At 41.4% G+C, this 20,375-nt stretch overlaps 1 protein-coding gene across 1 annotated transcript; it reads left to right on the top strand.

Moving 5' to 3' along the window:
* The first annotated feature begins 313 nt into the window (after window positions 1-313).
* On the top strand, window positions 314-18,910 carry dnm3b (dynamin 3b). The gene is made up of 21 exons (XM_026313443.1): window positions 314-580; window positions 1,030-1,348; window positions 3,082-3,155; window positions 3,329-3,478; window positions 4,257-4,460; window positions 5,530-5,628; window positions 5,771-5,931; window positions 6,297-6,439; window positions 6,586-6,721; window positions 7,040-7,107; window positions 7,566-7,704; window positions 7,893-7,979; window positions 8,563-8,633; window positions 8,807-8,861; window positions 10,352-10,465; window positions 14,466-14,575; window positions 15,883-15,997; window positions 16,465-16,629; window positions 16,804-17,039; window positions 17,179-17,352; window positions 17,909-18,910. The coding sequence occupies exons 2-21, from the start codon at window positions 1,188-1,190 to the stop codon at window positions 17,949-17,951; spliced, it is 2,505 nt and encodes an 834-aa protein (XP_026169228.1). The 5' UTR covers window positions 314-580; window positions 1,030-1,187; the 3' UTR covers window positions 17,952-18,910.
* The last annotated feature ends 1,465 nt before the right edge of the window (window positions 18,911-20,375 follow it).

Genomic DNA, 20,375 nt, shown 5'->3' with positions numbered 1-20,375 from the left:
CCTGTGGCGCGTATGAAAAGTTAGTGCATGAAATTTACGACAGCTGGTTCCTACTCCTACTGCAGGGATCTGAAGGAGCGCATCCACCTCCTCTGTTGCAGCGATGCGCAGCCGTGCCGCATGACTCACAACGGCAGAAATTGCACGGATGTAAACAGGGGGCGGGCTCAGGTAGGCCTAACCTGTACATTTTCAGCCAATGGGGCATCATGTTTCTCTGCCTTGGCTCCGGATTTCGCGGTTTTCATTGGTCCTCCGCGGCGTCTATATGGTGCAGGAGCCAGGCGCAGCTTCGCAATTACACCGCGGAAAGGAGAAGAGGGGGAAATGATTAATCTGTCAAATGCGAATTTGTGTTCGGAATGAAACCTCTCTGACACTCAGCCGACAGTAGCGAAGCCCACAGGCTAACACAGTTAATGCTCAGGAATTTGAGCTCAAGCCGATGCACGGCCGTAGCAGGTGGTGCTTGTGTAATCGTCCAGGTTTGTCTTTGCTGCTTGATCTGCGCGTCGTTTCAGCACTGGACAGCGACCGGGACCATCGGGCACTGAAAACACCGAGGGAATCCTGAGGCGGGGTAGGCTGACCACAGCACAGTACCACAATCTGTGGTTATTACCATGACATATATTTTTAAATAGACACTATTATCTGTTGTGTAGCGGTGTACATCTGCATGCGGCGGATGATGCTTTGTTTCGCACGTATTCAGCGGAATCGGCGTTTGATTTGTGCAGCCTCGGGCGCACGGCTTTTTTCAGTGTGCTTATGTTCAGCCTATGGAGCTCCACTATTCAAATGCCCTTGAAACTATGGGGCTTCGTGCCGCTCGTTGTGTATGTGCATGCGTGTGTTGGTGTGTGTCAGTGGAGGGGGGGGGGGAGTAGGGGAGAGAGAGGGGTTATGGTGGTAAGCAACTGCGCAATTGTCTGTCCCTGTCTGTTCATATCTCCCCTTTCTGCATCTCTCTCTCTCTCTCTCTCTCTCTCTCTCTCTCTCTCTCTCTCTCTCTCTCTCTCTCCACAGTCGCTCTGACCCTCGCTTGGCCAGGGGCAATGCGCGGCTAGATGACTTCACTACATCAACAAGCACCGCGGTATCCCGGACTAATATAGCAGCGCCACATCCCCCCTCCCTGCTCTCGCTCCATTCGCTGATTCCGAGTCCCTCCGTCTAAAGGCACCATGGGAAACCGTGGTATGGAGGAGCTGATCCCGCTGGTCAACAGGCTGCAGGATGCCTTCAGCTCCATTGGTCAGGCCTGCAACCTGGACCTGCCGCAGATTGCAGTGGTCGGCGGCCAGAGCGCAGGAAAGAGCTCCGTGTTGGAAAACTTTGTAGGCAGGTAAAATTGACCACCAGAAATAGGATAATCCCATCTCCCGTAAACCTTAAGGATGACATAAGAGGCCTATGGGGCCAAGCTGTCTGTGCACAGTTCAAAACATCTCACCCCAGATTTGAGTCACTGCTGTTGCACCATGTGATGATCAGTCACTTCAAGTCATGTTCTGTGCAGCATATCGCCTATTTTTAAACACACAACTCTGTCTTGTGGCTACTAACAGAGGAGGAAAGAGCTATTTGGGTTAGAGCAACACCTTGGGGATGTCAGCCCAATCAGCAACTATTGCAACCAGGCTTCTTCACAGTCCTAGAAATATCCACCACTTTCTAATATGTGCTGTTATAAAAAAATGGTAGTGTCATGTACTGTGTTATGTAAAATTCACACTCATGAGACACGTCACTGCACTGACCAGACCATCTTACTGTACATGCAGCAATAGCAGCCACCACTGCAGAAAACACACTTGAATGTACATTATCTGACATTATATTTTGGTATTAGTGAGCCAATGCAAATAAAGATCTGAACTAAATCGATTTATTCTCTGCTCAGTCCCATAGTTTCTTTATTCTCTTTTTGTAGCCCCACAGTTGAAAGAGATTGAGGCCCTTTAAACAGATGTGCTGCTTAATCATTTGCTGAAAAATGAAGTCTTTAAATTGATTCGTTTATTGTAGCACAGTATCTGTTAGTTGTTACCATATGTGACAAATTGAAGGGTCACTGCACTGATTTTTACATAAAAAAATCAACTAACTTAACCTGTGTTGTAAATAGTTTTCTGCAAAAAGGTTTCTAATCTGAAAAAAATCTGAGACTGATGATGCCATCTGGGTTATTTTGAATTATGTCTGACTCATTTCAGATATTCTACAAGTTTAAATCTGAGGCTATGGAGCATGAAATATGAGGTCATTTAAGACTTAAGGTATTATAAAAGATTCACTGAGTAGCATTATGGGACTTGTAGTGTCTTTGAGACTTAATTTAGCGAGTTACAGAAGTATAATTCAAAATCACTGGGTTTCTTTATTTCTTTATCTTTAGCTATATGCTATTAGCTAGATAGCTAGATTGTCTTCACTGACTGAATAATGTATTTCTTGTTCATTTCTGACTGCTCCAGATGGGTGCATTGATTCTGTCCAAGTCCAGCCCTCATTGAGATTTGTGATGCTGAGTAATGGTCCATCTGTCCAGAACTGGCTCAGTACAGCGCTGAATGGACAAATAGGGGGCTTGTCTTTTTTTAACTCATCCCACTTGTGGGCGTTCTGAGGGTCGATATGTAAAATAAGGTTGGAACAAACCTGCAGGATATGAGGCAGTGGTGCTGGTTGTCAGGTGTAGGGTGTACTTGCATGTGCATGTGCACACTAGTTGACATGTTCACGCACATTGTGAGACTCCCAGGAAATGGTGAAATCATCATTTTTAAATGAGACGCAGGTCAGAAAGTCCTGCACCGTTGAAGCACAGCTGCAGGACCCGCTCCACTGTGTGTGAGTGTGTTGAACCTGCTTACAGCATAGTAGCTGAATGACACTGAAGACTCTGCAGCAGCTGGTTTGCTGTAATTATAAGACATTTGTATGTCAACACAAAAAAGCATCAAGATGAACATGTCATTATAGCGTCATTAGCCATGACTACACGCTTGTTTATGTTGGCTGCACTTTGATATAGTGAGCTTCATTCTTAAAACCAATGATTCTGTTTTTCCTCAGGGACTTTCTGCCTCGTGGATCTGGTATTGTCACCCGTAGGCCCCTGGTTCTGCAGCTTATCAGTGCCACTGCAGGTGGGAGCACACACATTTACACCCCTCCACACACACACAATCAAAATGCAGCCTCCCATCTTTTCTTTTTTTAAATGTTATTGTGTTTTCTTCCCCTGGCTTTTTTCCCTCAGACACACACAGCACTGCCACCACTAATCCTAGTTTTATATTCTACTTTTGTGTCCGCTTAGAATGGGCTGAATTTCTCCACTGCAAAGGGAAGAAGTTCACAGACTTTGATGAGGTTCGACAGGAGATTGAGGGAGAGACAGACCGTGTCACGGGGGCCAACAAAGGCATATCTCCCATCCCAATCAACCTGCGGGTTTACTCCCCTCATGGTGCGAAAGCAGTAACTCAACATCCTTCCTTTAACCACCAGAAGCTTTAAAGACTGAATATAGCATGTTCAAATATGCTTTGGATGTAAATGTGAATGTTGTCCTTGAACAGACAGAGGTGACTGGAAAATTGACAGTTACCTTTCATCTTGTTTTTTGCATGGGGGCTTTTTCAGAAACTGTTGTATAGACTGGGTAACTGAAAAAAATAGATTTTGAATATATAGTCTGAATATAATTTGAAATCATTGTGCCAATATAGTTAAATTCCTTAAACAACCAAATAGTGTTATCTTATATTGCCCAGTCACTTGAATTTACTTTGTATTCTAAAACACAAACAAAATGACACAAATCTACATTTAGCTGAGTTTGGTATAAAGCTTATGTACCTAAAATAATTGTATTTGAAAGTACAGTTACAGTTTTCAAATACTGTACATTCAGTTAAGTAACACTGTATGTTTTATTGGTGCCAACCAATAGTAAATGTGTCTGCAAAAATGTAGCAATAAATGTTGTAATAGTGGGTGCAACCCCAGCCTGTTAGCTATTAGCCATTATTTGCTGGTATGTGGGTTTTTTTTTTCTCTGTAACTATGTTTAGTTGTTTTGGACAGGTTGGAATATATGACCAGATCATAATAACATTTATGCTTTTTCAGCTGTAAGATGCAACTAAAACACTTAATGAATTTAAAGCAAATAATGAAGTTCCCCATTTGACTAGCAATAGGTCACAGCAATAACATGTTACTGTTCTCCTCTAATCATACAGTGCTGAACCTGACTCTCATCGACCTGCCGGGGATCACTAAGGTGCCTGTTGGAGACCAGCCTGCGGACATTGAGCAGCAGATCAGGGACATGATCATGCAGTTCATCACCAGAGAGAGCTGCTTGATCCTGGCTGTCACTCCAGCCAACACTGACCTGGCCAACTCAGACGCCCTGAAACTGGCAAAGGATGTTGATCCCCAAGGTAAGGTATGGGTGTAGAGGCAAGGAAGGAAAATTGTTTGTTTTTAAGAGATTTTAAAAGGGAATAAAAGAAAACAAAGAAACACAAGATTGGCCTTTTGGCTGTCTTAAACCAGCCATTGAATCTCTACCAGCTTCAGGGAAGGTGCTCAGTGTCTGACCTTGTGTTTTGACCTGTCTGAATGTGGAAACAGAATTTCCCAACAGGGATTGATCAAGTGTCATATTATCATTAGAAATGAAGGGCTGAGAAAATGGGGAATATGGAGGATGAGAGAGGCTTATATGGTATGGTAAGATAAATTAGGAAAGAGAAGGAAAGAAAAGGAAAAAGATTTGAAACACATTGGTGGAAAAAAAGCAGATTCTGTGATGAGAAAAGATTAGGAAGAGGAATGAAATCAGATGAATTTAATACTCAGAGTTTGACCTTCAGACAACAGAGAAGGATATAGGAGAGGAGAGGAGAGGAGGATGAATTAGCAAAGATGAGCAGGAGGGCCTGGACAATGTAACCTTGGGGAGGGATGAGCAACATTAGACAAGGAAAGTGAGGTGGAAGGATCTGAGAGGGAACTGATGTTAACTGGTTGGAAATGGGAGGAATAAAGAAAGGAAGGAAGCTGACTTCAAAGATTGATTAGGGCCAAATCTTCCATGAGCCCTGAAAGTCCCAAGTTCACTGGGTGGTAATTTAAAAATTAGCAGAAAAATCAACTGAATCAAGTTACAATAATAGTAAACTAACACATGAACACATCATCATGGATGGGACTTAGAAGCAATAAAAATCAAAGAATGGAAAAGGTGTAATGATTCCTGGGAGAGTACGCTGGTCTATTTAGTGAAATAGAAGATATCTAATAAATAAATAATGAATATTTAGTAGATTATGAACTGCAACACATGTGCTATGGGAGTGTTGTCTCCATAGGCTCAATGTGATGATTATATGCTACTGTTTTCATTATTGACTATATAGATAGATATAGATATGTAAGCCCATGTAAACACATTTCTACATTTATATTTTTCACTACATCCTTTTTTATTTTTCATGTTCTTTATAGGTCTGAGGACTATTGGAGTGATTACCAAATTGGATTTGATGGACGAAGGCACAGATGCCCGAGATGTACTGGAAAACAAGCTGCTGCCACTGAGAAGAGGTTTGCATCTCTTTGGATTCTTGTAGTGTCTTATAGTTTTCAGTAAGACAGGCCTTGTTTCTCTGCCCATGTTAGTGCAATCGCTGCTTGTTTTCTTTCATTTCTATTCAAAACCTCTCATGCCCCTTTTATTCATTGTCAGGTTATATTGGAGTAGTGAATCGCAGTCAGAAGGACATCGATGGTAAGAAAGATATCAAGGCAGCTTTGGAGGCAGAGAGGAAGTTCTTCTTGTCCCACCCAGCTTACAGGCACATGGCCGATAAAATGGGCACCCCACGCCTGCAAAAAGTGCTCAACCAGGTGATCATAGATTTACTCTCACCCACTTTACATAATTAATGAAGAGTGGCCTACTTTTTTTTTTCATTTCCATTATATGGCACATCAGTGTGGGTGAGTCAAGACTTTCAGTAGGTGGAAAATGCATTCAGTCTTTCTAGTTCAGCTCCTAAAAATTTATGCTTCCACTCAGGCAGGCATTCCACATCACATTTAATTTCCAGTTATTCTATGACTGAGGCTTCTTCTGAGATTAAAAACTTCTTCTGAAAAACATGATTGAAAGATGACAATACAGCCGAAATACTTACAACACAATCTACTTACAGTATTGATGGCCCTGCACAATTTTGATTTGTTTCTTTTTGTTGGATGTGTCTTTATAGCAACTGACCAACCACATCCGGGACACACTGCCAGCTTTCCGCAGCAAGCTGCAGTCCCAGCTGTTGGCTCTGGACAAGGAGGCAGAGGAATACCGGGGATACCGACCCGATGACCCGTCTCGTAAAACCAAGCAGCTGTTGCAGTCAGTACCCCATTCTTCTCACGGCAAAAGCAGTTACATGAGATTTGTTTTCCAGAAAATATGTAAACTACAGAATTTCTTCATTGCTTTACTCAGCTCATACTGTTGGCATTATATGTTTAATAGTCTTCATTCTTGTGTCTCAGGATGGTGCAGCAGTTCTCTGTGGACTTTGAGAAGAGGATTGAGGGTTCAGGAGATCAGGTGGACACAGTGGAGCTGTCTGGTGGAGCAAAAATTAACCGTATCTTCCACGAGCGTTTCCCCTTTGAACTGGTCAAGGTGATATAATGGACATAAACCAAGAAGGCATTAAAAAAGCCACAAGTGAAAAATCTGCCAATTATCATTACACAGAAATACACTTCTAAATGACTTGCATGGACACTTTGTAGACAGATTTTCTGTTGGATGATCCCTAAACAGCTTCACTTTTATGCCTGTTTGAAATTTTAATGCAAATTCAGCTTGGTGGTATTATTTTCTTATCTTTGTTGTAACTCTGTCATACTGTTTCTCAACTTTAACATTTTATAACTCTGCTTTCCGGGTCCACCATTGAAAGCCCCTCTCTCTTGACCCTCTCTCTGTTTTCCTCAGATGGAGTGTGATGAGAAGGAGATGCGTCGCGAGATCAGTTATGCCATCAAGAACATCCACGGTATCAGGTAGAAATTTGTCTACCGGGCTCAGATATGTGTTCCCATCCCTCACTGTGGAGTCCCACAGGTGGTTCTCCTCTTGGTAAAAGTCTGTCTACATGTTGACCATTTAAATCAGACACATAAGTCTGCATTAAAAAAGCTATACATTTAAGTATTTAAAATGTAAATCCAATAGTGTAAGAAACATCACAGCAGAAAAAACAAAATAAAAGTATAGATCTTTAAATCTGATATGCAAACAGACTGAAAATATTTAGTTTGGTTTGGATTTATGAACAAGGGAGGAGTGTGTAGTGTTTCTTTTTTTTTAAAGTTCAGTCCATGTGTGTCTCTATATTCAACCAAACGATTTGCCGCCCGAGAACCAAACCACTACCACTATATTAAAGTATATGTAATTTTACTGAGTATTAGTGAAAACATTTTTCATTCATGTTTCTGTTCTTCTTTGTGGACTTCAGGACTGGACTTTTCACCCCAGACATGGCATTTGAGGCCATTGTGAAGAAGCAGATCATAAAGCTGAAGGAGCCCTGTGTCAAGTGTGTGGACATGGTCATCCAGGAACTGATTAACACTGTGCGCCAGTGCTCCAACAAGGTAACTCTTCTTCTGTGGGGCTGTTTTGCACTGCTATAATACCAGCATGTTGTTTTAGAGTTAAAAAATGTATAAGCTGGGGAGGAAGAAAAGGAGGACAAATAAAAATTTCACTTTTCCATTTGGTTGTGGCTGTGGTTTTTGAATTATTAATTATTTCACATTTATGATGTGTGATCTGTTTTCAGCTGGAATGCTTCCCGAGGCTGCGCGAGGAAACCGAGAGAATTGTGACTGCACATATCAGAGACAGAGAGAGTCGGGCCAAGGAACAGGTAACACTTGTTTATTTCAAGTTATGAAAATATACTTTTATTTTTAAAGTTATAGTCACATATGCATCCAGTTTTTCTTCACATGGAGAGACCTGCTGTACATTCATATCTCACTTTGTAAGCTACCAATTAACATAAAAAAATATCATTAATATAGCTACATACTGTATAATATACAGTATGTACACATTTAAAGAAATCATTTGACAAAATCCCCTTGCTCCCATGTTGTACGCTGTCACCATCAGCCAGTTATCTTATTTTAGCAGGAAGAAGGGAAACAACAAAAGGGCCTCTCACATTCACAAGTTAATTATATCTTGTTTGTTTGAGCTGTACAAAAAAACAAAAAAAAAATAATGGCTAATAAGTGGGCCGACAGCATGTAGTGAGTTTGGTAGTTGTTTTATTTACTGGTCTGGTCTTTGTGCTAATGTAACCTAGTTGGGCTGATGGTTGTAGCTGCATATTTAGGGTACAAACATGAGAACAGCAGGGATAAGTGAAAGGGCATATTTCCAATACTTGTCAAACCTTCAAGAATCAGCTACACTCACTTCACAATAACTGTGGTTGTTTTCAGGTTCTGCTGGTGATTGACATCCAGCTCTCTTACATCAACACTAACCACGAGGACTTCATCGGCTTTGCTAAGTAAATACTCCCTTCATTTGCCTCCACAATGATCAACTTTGTGTCATCGAACATGTCCGGCTCATTTAGAAGATCCTTCGTCTCTATTATGGTTTTCTCCTCCATCCTATGCCTTGTTGACCCCATCATCCGTTCTTTCCTGCCATCTCTGTTTTGTTGTGTCTCCACTGCAGTGCGCAGCAGAGGAGCAGTCAGACTAATAAGAGCCAGAGTTCAGCTGGAAATCAGGTGAGCATTTGTAATGAACTGTGTCACATACAAATGGCAGAGCACATGACCATGGGAGTACTGCACTCCCACGCAGTTGGAGGATGATTACTGCAAACACAGAAATACTGCATTAGAATGAAAGTGATCTGATGCAAGATGCTCTCTTTCATTTGTGTAATCTGCACAAATTTTATGTTACATACATCTTTACATAATTTTTTTTAATTATTTTATTAAGTTTAAGTTTATTTAGTCATGCATGCATTATTAGATTTGGTGGGGCACCAGTGCTTTGGTTTTATGATTTTCTCTTTAAAAGAACCACTTTGGGTTCTCTTACTTTATGCCACCATCATCACTGGTGTTGTTGAGACATTTCCCTTTGTTTGAACCCCTCCTGTGTCATCAAGGTGCCACTTTGCATTTCATCCCCATCCCTTAGTGAGAATCTCAGCAGCCCTGTTATGGGTTTCTGTTGGTGAGTATCGCTCATTGTGGTGGTTTACAATGTCATTTGTACCTGCAGTAACACTTCTGCCCATTGTGTGGTGCTCTCCAGCACTGCTGCATAAAAACCTGTCATTTTCTCATTTTCCATTCTGACAGGTCAGTGGTTATGTAGGCTACTGTTGGGCAGAGGCATTTTCACTAGAAAAGTTGGCATTTTTTAGTGCCATAGGGTGTCTAAAACCCTTCACATTCCTTCCTGTTGCAGGCCTCCTCTCCTCCCGCTTCAGGCCTGATTGTAAGAGTTTACTCTCTAACCATATTCTCTCTAACACCTGCTCCACCCACCAAGACCTGGAGACTACAAGGGGTTGCCAACTAATCAAATAGAACTTAAAAAAATTTGCTTGCCTTAGCATTTAAAATATCTAATTATCTCTAAGACTCAGCATTAAAAATGAAATTTCTGTTACTGCTCGATGGATCCAGCCAACAACTTTGTTTCGTGCCTATGGCAGAGCAGCTTTGTAATGATTTGGGTAACCTCCTTAGTGAGTCTTAGGTGGTGCAAGTCTGACAGTAATCTAACCTAATAATCACTTGGCACTGTGTGCACAGGCCTGTAGGGCTAATACACCTAACACGGAAACACAGACATGAGTTACTGTGTGCTTGAAGCACTTAACACAATGGCCACTTAACAAGCTAACACAGGTTTCTGCTTGTGGCATTGTTGCTTGAATGCATTTCCACCCAGTCACTTGCTAGGCTCTGTCTGAGGCACAAAGACACAATGACACCTGTAACCTGACCTTCACACACATTTCACACATGCAATCCATGCATTTATGATTTGTACACATTACTTTGGGCTAGTTCTGCAGATTGTTGTTTTAGAGGCAGGTGAGTCATTTTTAATCAGAATCTTTAAAGATAACACTTGTCATCCTTTTATGTTCCTTTTTTGCGTGTGTGTGTGTGTGTGTGTGTGTGTGTATATATATATATATATATTATTCATTACAGATATTTCTGACTTTCTGACCTTACCGTCCCCTCAGGTCATCCGTAAAGGCTGGCTGACCATCAACAACATCAGCATCATGAAGGGAGGCGCCAAGGAATACTGGTTTGTGCTCACTGCAGAGAGTCTCTCGTGGTTCAAGGATGATGAGGTGAGTATTAAGCTGCTCTAATTAATATTTTTTAGATTAACAGCAGATCAAAACAGATCATTGCACTTTGTGCAGTGTGTAGGGGGTGACTCAGAGAGATAATTATCACCTGACAATGCAACTCCCCATAGTTTGTCTGTGTCTTAGTGTGTGTTAATTCTCTGACCACAGCTGTTTTGCTTCACTCTCCACTCTCAAAATGCCACAGCATGCAGCTGTTTTAAGCAAAAAAGCTTTAAAAACTCACTGTACACTACCAGCCCTGAATTGAACGATAGACAGAGTTAACAGCTTTAAATTTTAGTAGCAAAATTAGAAAGTTTGTGGTCTTTTTTTTTTTTCTTTTTTCATTCAGAATCCAGTAAGTGTGTTTAAATATAAAAATGTGCTAATTCTGTTTCACCTGAATGTCTGCTAGGGAAGGAAATTCATTTAGAGGATGAAAGTCAGAACAGATGACAGATAGTAAGTAGAATTGCTCTTTCTGTACTGACTTCTGTTTTAATAAACTAAGAATGATAGATAACAGCTTGATATTATAGAGAACAGAGCCAGTAAACAATTTTAAACACATGGTGGATAAATGACTCAGATCTGTTGGATGTCTTTCTTTATAAAGCAGAATTTTATCAGGGCTATTTCCTTCATAATTAACAATACAGACCAGCAGCAGCATACAGGTTTTGGAGGAGAGCACACCCACAAGCCTGCATCGAAAGGATGCAGCATTCGGTACATTCCACTGGCTTATTTGGTGGGCTGACGTCCATCTGCCTGTCTGTGCCTGCTGTACAGGTTGCAGGATATTCTGCACAGCAAGTGTAGATAGGCAGACACACTGCAACTCTTTCAGCCAGCTGCTGCTTTGCTGTTTATTTATTGGTCATTGTGTAGTCTTTTGCCAAAGTGCAGTTCCAAGAGTGATTCACGACATTATAGCAAAAGGAGAACTTGAGACAGCAGCGTTCCCTCCAGCCGTATCAGCCTTATCAAATAGATTTTTATATGTGGTTCCACTTTAGATCAGCTCAACCTGCTCACTAATTGTGAGCATGCTGTCCTTACTGAATAGCATCATCATCATGATGAAGCACTTTAGCAATTACGTATGTGAAGAATTTGGCCTTGGCTCTGTCATTCACTCCTTCTTTCCATTCATCTTTGCCTTTGTCTTGGCATTTCCCCTCTTTTCTCTCTTTCTTCCCTCCCCACCTCTTTCCACTGGGACTTTAGGCATTCGCTTCTCCTTTGCAAATTTGGAAAAGTCCCAATCCTCACCAAGTGCTCACTCACAGACACCCAAAATATATGAAAGCGGACTCGGCCCTCAGACAGCCCATAGGCCGCACAGCACTGGGCCTACAGATCGTCATTTGATACGTTAGTGTGGTAATGTAGGAAATTATAGACTCTGCTTCGCCTTGTGTATTTCTATTTTACACTCTGTGAACTTTCTGTAGTCACATACGTGTGCATGTGCTCACGCAAGGATGCACATGCACACTCGCACACTCTCCGCCCTCTCTTGGTGCGGTTGGCAGTTACTTTGGAACTGTTCACATTCTTGGCAGGAAAATCAGAAGTTTTTAATCCAAACATTAGCCTCCAAAGTTTCAGTGCAGAGAAACCTATATTAAATATCAATACCCCCTTTTTTGTTTTCTTAATTTCATGACATTAAGTCACTGTTTGTCCCTATATGATAATGCAAAATATTCCACATGCAACAGTGAGTTGTATGTAAATTCTAGGTATTTTTCATACTTTTATCACAAATTAATAACATAGCTAGCTGTACATATGTTCATCTTGCACTGTAGCTTTGCTGATGAATTTCTTGTTCCATCTGCGAAACACTTTTCCTACTAGCTTTTTGCAGTTATTTGACACCAGAGCAATCTAGTATACATCAGTCGCCTAAGCCCAAGTCCGTTTGGCCACCCACTGAAATAACTTCACTGGAGGTGTCTGACTGTATTTTCAAACTCCACTTGATTGATTGCCCCTTCATTCCTTTGGCCTGTGTTTGATGCTTTGCAGCCACAATCGTACCTCCCCCTTCCAGTGGACCACATCTTCATCAGAGCACCAGGCTAGCAGCCTGCACACTTACTCCTTCATGCTATAAATTATGCTATTTTGTTAGTTGTGGCTGTAAACTTTTACATCACTCTGGCTCAACCTTCACTTTTGAACACCCCTTTTCACAGTGATTTGTTAAGTCTTGAGTTAGTGTTGAAAATGTGTGACATGTTTATTCCGTAAAGAAGTGAAAAGGAAGTGGTGAGTGTTAGAATGCACGTAGGGCAAAATACAGATAAAGACAAATCAAATACAGATTATTATTGATTAAAAATAGCAGACAGTGAGGAGAAGGCAGCAGATGCAAAAAAACACACATCTTGGAGACCTGAAATGCCAATAGAGAGACAGGGAGAGTGACACAGAAAGACAGACTGACAGAAGAGGGTCCATGCCCAATCTAACCAATGTGCAGACTACTGTACACCAGTATGACAATGAACAGGTAGTCTGAACACTGGGTGGACGGAGCCGGAGTTAAGAGCCAGGCCTTGTGTGTTGTTTTCTGCCCTTCCAGATGCTCGCGGCTCTGTCGTCTGTGCCCTCCCTTCGCCCCTCTCCATTTTGGCAGCAAGGATCCCGTCTATCGAAAACCCCTCGAAACTGTGATTCGCCTCATCCATGTTTGTGGCTTTCCCCAGCTTTTTTGGTGCACGTCTCTTGGGGTGTTTATTTGTTTTGGTAGATGCTTGAGCTCTGGGTCCCCTCGCGGTCCATTTTGGTCATGCCGGCCATGAAGAGTATCCAGCCTTGACGTGGCATATTCGCTCAGACGACTGGGACAGACTGGCTGCACGTTAAGGGAGGGGATATCACAAAAAAGAGGGAAAGAGAGACATAGGGGGTGGGGGGGGAGTGAGTGAGTGAGCGAGAAAGGGAGAGGAAGAGAGAGGAGGAAGAGGGAGGGGACCTGTATGACCATATATGGCCTGCAGTGACCCCTTGGGGAATACAACACAGAGGGGCCTGCTGAGTTTTTTGTCGTCTCCCCTTTTTCTCTCCTCATCATCTTTAATTCTTACCTGAAAACACGTACCACCGCTTTCCAGGCCATCAGACCAGATGTGGGCTTTCTTCTGTAAATCTTTTGCAAATCCACTTTTGTGCTTCTTCTTCTTCTTGGTCTCTCCTCCTCCTTCTTCACCCACCGTCTCTTTAACTTCTCCCTCCTTCCCCGATTCTCTGTGTGCTGCTAAGCACTACCAGATGTTGAGTTTTAACGCCAGGCTGTCATTTAATCTCTCTCTCACTCTCTCTCCCTCCTTCTTCAAAAAAAAATCAGACAGGAAGTGGGCCCCTCTGGTATGGAAAGAAAAAATATTGAAAAAATATAGAGGGGGAGGGATAAAAGAAAAAAGACAGAGAGTTAAAAAAGACAGAGGCTAGGATAGAGTGCAAAAAATGAAGAGCAGAGTTTCTTGATCATAAGCATCCGTCACAGGCCCTCCTTGAATCTGTCAGAGGCCACACCTCAGAAGACAAACATTATATTTGAGCAGTGCTTTATCTGGACCTCCAGTGCTTTCATATCTCTGCATTTTCCCTGTCTTTACCACAGCCAGAGTTTCCTCAGCCTTAAGCTTCCAGCTCTCCCAGTAAAACACACCGTGAAGAAAGATTGTGTCTTGACCTACACTGTAATGACTTCCACATGTGCTCTCCTTCTCCCTTTCTCTCCCTGCTTCCACTTCTCCACCCACTCCCCCTGCCTCCCACTTTAATTTTTCCCCCATTCCTCCTCCCTCCTGTCACCCCTTACTCTTTCTGCTCACCCTCCCTCTTTAAAAAATTCACCTTTCTCTTCCCTACATCATATAATGCAATTGTTTGTGCCAAAGTCAGAAATTCAAAGGAAAAGAGAATTGTATTAGTCATCAGGGGCCTCGTGATCCATACCTTCTGTTTTTCTCATTCACAGGAGAAGGAGAAAAAGTACATGCTTCCCCTGGACAACCTGAAGGTCCGCGATGTGGAGAAGAGTTTCATGTCCAGCAAGCACATATTCTGCATTTTCAATACAGAGTCAAGGTCAGCTGTGAGAATTGACTTTTTCGCTTTACAGCGAATGTACCTGCAAATAATGTACTGCATTACTGCAATAATGTACTGCAGTACTGCAATGTACTGCAATCACATGCAGTAATCTGTATTAGAGTGTTCAAGGCCTGTGTGCTGGTGCAGAGGTTGAAATATGTTTTAGATTAACTCTTTAATATCCCTACGAAGAAAAAAAGCAAAGGAAGAATATTTTCTTTCCATTTTTTATTTCCATGGAGCAATAACATAGGTTAAACACATTTTCTTAATAAAAACTACTAAAAACTACTAAACTATTTAGCAGAATGTTGAGGGTTAAGTGTTATGTACAGTACGTTGCATACGTGTGTATACAGAAAAACGTATTTTCCATAGAGCTTCAGCTCAACTTGTGTCATCTCAGACATTTTACTAGACATTTTACAGTGGTATGTGTGGAATTACTAGAAAAACACGGGTCATTGAAGGTCTTGATGTTGTAATAGTGGATTGGTGATAATGACATAGGAAAATCAAGGAGATGATTGCCTCAACAGGACTGTAACCTATTCATAACACAGTGAATCTGTTTCAAAGGTTTAGTATCATGCCAAAAACGTCAGTAATTGCTGCAGAATGTCCTGTAAAAGGTTTTATGGCAATTTGGTTTCTTTATCCCATAAGCATTTCTTGGCTCAAAACCTAAAACAAAGTTAAACAACAAAATCTTCCACATGGAAGGAGGCACATAACCCATTAGACTGTCAATACTTCCAGATGTCAGTGTGTATCTCTTTAGTTGAACATTTTCTGTAACAATGGGGAACATTGTGCATATTTTGTTAAAAAATAATCATTCATAGATTAAGATCAAATGTTAATGTTAATTAAATAAAATAAACTTATATACTGTATTTTGCATATTTTGCACAAATTGTGTAAAATTTTTAGCTGTGGTGGTTTCCACTCATGGTGGTTGCGGATTTGAATCCCACTCAACCCTGGGGCCGTTCGAAGTGGACGTGCATGTTCTCCCTGTGTCTGTGTGGGTTTTCCCTGGGTTTTCTCGCACAGTCCAAAGACATGCAGTTTGGGCTTATGCTAACCGGTGACTCTACATTGCCCTTTAGTGTGAACATGAATGTTTGTCTCTGTGTGTCAGCCCTCTGATAGACTGGTGATCTGTCCACGGTGTACCTCCTCCCACCCAATGTCAATGGGATTGCCTCCAGCCTCCCACAGCCCTGGATGTTCCAGTATAACCGGTAGATGATGGATAGACTTCGACTCATATATAATCTCCTGTGTATGCTGTTTAGGAATGTGTACAAGGACAATCGCACCCTGGAACTGGCCTGTGACTCTCAGGATGATGTGGATAGCTGGAAATCTTCTCTCCTCCGTGCTGGAGTTTATCCTGAGAAGACCATTACGGTTAGCAAACTCATTCTTTCTCCATTCATTTGCTCCTTTACTCCCTGCGTGACATTGTTTTTTACTTTTGTTTCCCCATGTTTTGTAATCTGTAAGTATTATTTATTTATCTATTTATGTAATATTTATGTATCTGCCATACATTACTGTTATTCTGTTTGCCCAACTTCTTTGTTTAATATCGTATAGAAAGAATTTATCTTTTCATTTTAACAATTAGTTGCACAACCTTTGAACCTTTCCAGATTTTGTCATGTTATGCAGGAGTTTTAGTAAAAAAAAAAACACAATTAACAGTTTACCATAGTTTTCAAACATTTATACATTAGAGTCCATGTTATGTTATTTCAGAAAAATGTAATTATCCTGTACTGAACTATCAGAATCATTATTCCCTAATGCATGTCTTTTTCATTGTTTCTTTTAATTTATACTAATGTATTTCTCATTTCTTCTCTTGACTGTAGGTTGAGAGTGAGACCACCACCACCACAGATAACTTCTCCATGGACCCTCAGCTGGAGCGTAAAGTGGAAACCATTCGTAACCTGGTGGACTCCTATATGGCTATAGTAAACAAGTGCATCCGAGACCTCATGCCCAAGACCATCATGCATCTCATGATCAACAATGTAAGAAAACTGACTTTCGTGTTCATTTACATGGAGCAGGAAAATGGTTTCGTATTGTATTCAAGTAAAGGTGATAATCTTTGTGTGAATAAACAACCAACAAAATGTTTATATTTTTCTCTATTTTTTCTCAAGTATCATTCATCTTCATGCACTTCTTCTCTACACCACTAGGTGAAGGATTTCATCAATGCAGAGCTTTTGGCCCAGCTGTATTCTGCAGGTGACCAGAACTCCCTCATGGACGAGTCCCAGGAGCAGGCCCAGAGGAGGGACGAGGTGCTGAGGACCCACCAAGCCCTGAAGGAAGCCCTGGCCATCATCGGTGATATCTCCACCTCCACTATCACTGTCCCCCTGCCTCCACCTGTTGACACATCCTGGGTGGGAGGAACCAGTGGTGGTCGCAGGTATAGTGAAATGAAAATGGTTACACAAATACATTTGTAATGAAAACAGATGGTGACATTATCATTTCAAAATACTGTTTTTAGCTGTGTTCTTCATTCCTATAACAGTATAATACTCTGCATCCTTTCCCCTCCGCAGGTCTCCTCCACCCAGCCCCACTGCCCCCAGGAGGATGTCTTCAGGCCAGCGCCCAGCTCCTCGAGGGGCCCCACCACCACCAAACCGCCCAGGGCCCCTCGGGCCCTTCAATAACAGTGCGGACAGCCCTCAGGCTCCCAGCCGCCCGAACAGGGCCCCTCCCAGCATCCCCAGGTGAGTGCAGTCTTCACACATTATACACTAAAACAGTGGTTCTCAACCCTGATCCTCAAGGAACACTGTCCTGCTTGTTTTCCATCTACCCCTACTCTACCCACTGCTGATTACCTGGATCAGGTGTGTTCAGTCAATCAGAAGCTGGAAGATACCATTTCAGATGATGGTGTGGAAAGTCAAAGTGAATTTGTATCTTGCAGCTTCTGACTGATTGGGCAGGGTAGGGATACCTGGAGAAAAAAGACACCAGTGGCCCTCAGAGAACATGGGTTATCTGCCCTTAGTCTAGTCAGAATCAATTTTCAGTCTTTGTGCTAAGCTAGAAAAACCTATTGCGAGAGGAAGTTTATATCATTTGTAATTGAGGAAGATGTTATACAGACCATTATAAGAAGAGTAAAAACATATCATTCTTGTTCTGTACCTTACATATATATTTAGACAGCATTTACTAACCTTATGTAAACACTAAAGATTACTTTCTTGTCTTCTCTTTTATCTTTCCTGTTCTCTGACACTTTGCTTACATCACATTATTCATTCCCTTCCTTAGTCGACGGCCCCCTCCATCTCCCACAAGACAAGTCCCACCATAATCATTCAAAGGGGGTTCCTCATTCCCTTATCCCCCTCCCTCATCCAATTCACCCCTCCACTCTTAGCCATGGCTCTGCTGTCCCGGTCTCACCTTTGTCTTTGACCCCTTTAACCCTCAATCTTCTGCCAGCTGACGATGTCCATATATCTGTGTACAGTATGGTGCTTGTCTTGTGGTGTATGTGTATGTGCGCTTGTTGCTCGCCTGTGGTCCAGTTTTGCTTAGCAGATCCACGCCCCAGTATCAGTCCCCGGAAACCCTTCACCAAGTTAGCCATTACCCCCACTTGCTGCTTCTACATGAAAATACGCTCAGCAGTTGTACTGCCCTACTCGTCCAAAATGCAGCATGGAACATAAGCTGCTTTTATTGCATGGGAGTGTGTGTATGTAGAGTGTGTGTGTGTATGTATGTACACGGGGGGAGGGACTAATTTGCCTATATGTAGGCTGAGTTTGATTTATTCTTGTATTAATTTATTCTATAATGCCCTCCTACAGTAAGTATCAGTTATCAGCTCTCTTAGGAACAAAAGTTATATTTTAGGATGTGTGTGTATTTGCGTGTTTGTGTGCAAGTAATTCTGTGTATGTGTGTAAGAGTGTGTGAGGACACGTGTGCATGTGCTGTCTGTCTGCACGTTTGTTGGCGTTTGAGTTGTATTTGTTTTCATGGTCAAAGCTGTTAACGATGAATCTTAAAACCCTTCAGGGTAAAATTAATGTTGGACTTTTGTGAGTTCTTCCTGTGTTGTAGTAGCAGCCATACACACATAGCAAGGCTGAGGAGCACCTTCAGTATTCTCTATATGGAAACAGCCTCAACAATGCATTTAACCTTGTCGACCTGTGCTGTATCAGTGGTCAAATAGTGACCCTTGCAGCCTTAGGCTCTTATTCAGATGCTGAAAACTTAAAAAAAAAACAAAAAAAAAAAACAGAAACAGTTGCTACCTAACATGGCAAAAGTTGTTCATACTGTAAGTTCCTCCATGAATGAACAGAGAACATGCTTTTACATGTTTCCATTTAGCCTTGTTCTCAGGTTTGAAACATGCAACTCCATGCACAAAATAAGTTACCCCTCTTTCTTAGTCCTCAACTCCTCTAACCTCTCTTATTTCCTCTACTCACCTTTGAAGCCAGGCAGTCACTCAGCATCTGCATATGAGTTTAAGGTAATATTGTCGATGTTAAAGTGCTTCTCTGTCAGTTTGTTATTGTGTATGTGGGCCCAAACTGTGTTCTGATGTATATAGGTAATGATAAGGAGATACTGTACCTGTGGACTATAAAAACCTCATTAAGAATCCTAGCGCTTTAATTGTTCTCTATAGTCACTAAATGCTCTGTTCTCTCTAATTTAGACTGCCTTACTGGCATGAATTACAATTCTGTATTGCCAAAGCAAAATATAGAAAGAGAATCATGAAGCTGAAAAAAATTCTGCTGAAGACCAACAACGAAATGGTTCCAATTGTAGTGAAATGGCATCGTTTAGCAGAAGGCATAATGTTAATCTGGGGAAATGCATCGGTTGTTATTTTCTGTGTCTCTGTATCGCTCCTCAATAAACTTCTTCCTCATAATGCCGTATTTGTGAGCAGAGTCATCACTGACTAAATCACAGAGATTTGAGGACTGTATATGTATTCATGCCAGCTTCTCACTAGGCTGCAGCAAAAATAACATGCTCTGGGTTGCTTAGGTATTTACTAATGCAGCAAATGTATTATGGGTATTCATTTTGTCTATCTGGCCCATGTGACAAATAATTAGGAACTTTACAGCAAATTCTGTGAAAATACTGCAGTAAAACGTATGGAAGGCCACTGCTACATTACACAGTTAATTAAAACAATAATGGATTCAAACACTATGCATATGTTTTTAATCATTATTGATTTCATTTTCATTCTGTAGAATTTTCTTTCACCGGTAAGGTGACACTAATAAATTATTTGGATCACTGTCAGGCAATGTTGTATACAAAGCATCCAAAAATACAAAATTGATTTACATAACATAAAACTGAAGAGCTGAGGTTGACCCAAACAAGAAGATGAATACCTTACAATGAATATGAAGAGAAATTAATTTTATTTACAATTCTTTCCTTTCTTTGTTGCACATATACTGTACTTTGTCAGTATTTTTTAACTTGTGATACTTGATCTACCACTTGCAGTGGTACTACACAAGCTCATGATCACTATGTAATGGAATATATATTTCATAGTAATTTCAAACATGAAACAATACTCAGAAATTTTAACTTAAAACTATAGCCTATGGTTTCCCATACGTCATAACAAAAGGCAAATGATCTGGATTATCTGGGTAGAGCTACACACTATCTGATCCTGTCCAGTGGTTCAATGATGCCTGTTGAACTAGACATTTTATGGTGAAAATCAACTTAG

The sequence above is a fragment of the Mastacembelus armatus genome, chromosome 17 (assembly GCF_900324485.2).
Source record: "Mastacembelus armatus chromosome 17, fMasArm1.2, whole genome shotgun sequence".
In the NCBI taxonomy this organism is placed as follows: Eukaryota; Metazoa; Chordata; class Actinopteri; order Synbranchiformes; family Mastacembelidae; genus Mastacembelus; species Mastacembelus armatus.
The sequence above is the reverse complement of the archived record's forward strand: the minus strand, read 5'-3'. Positions and strand labels throughout refer to the sequence as shown.

Bases quoted from the DNA above. Each gene is read 5' to 3' on its own strand.
- dnm3b (XM_026313443.1), top strand. From the start codon at position 1,188: ATGGGAAACCGTGGTATGGAGGAGCTGATCCCGCTGGTCAACAGGCTG. The intron at 7,108-7,565 runs GTAGAAATTTGT...TGTGGACTTCAG, and splicing joins AAGAACATCCACGGTATCAG to GACTGGACTTTTCACCCCAG. The intron at 7,705-7,892 runs GTAACTCTTCTT...ATCTGTTTTCAG, and splicing joins TGCGCCAGTGCTCCAACAAG to CTGGAATGCTTCCCGAGGCT.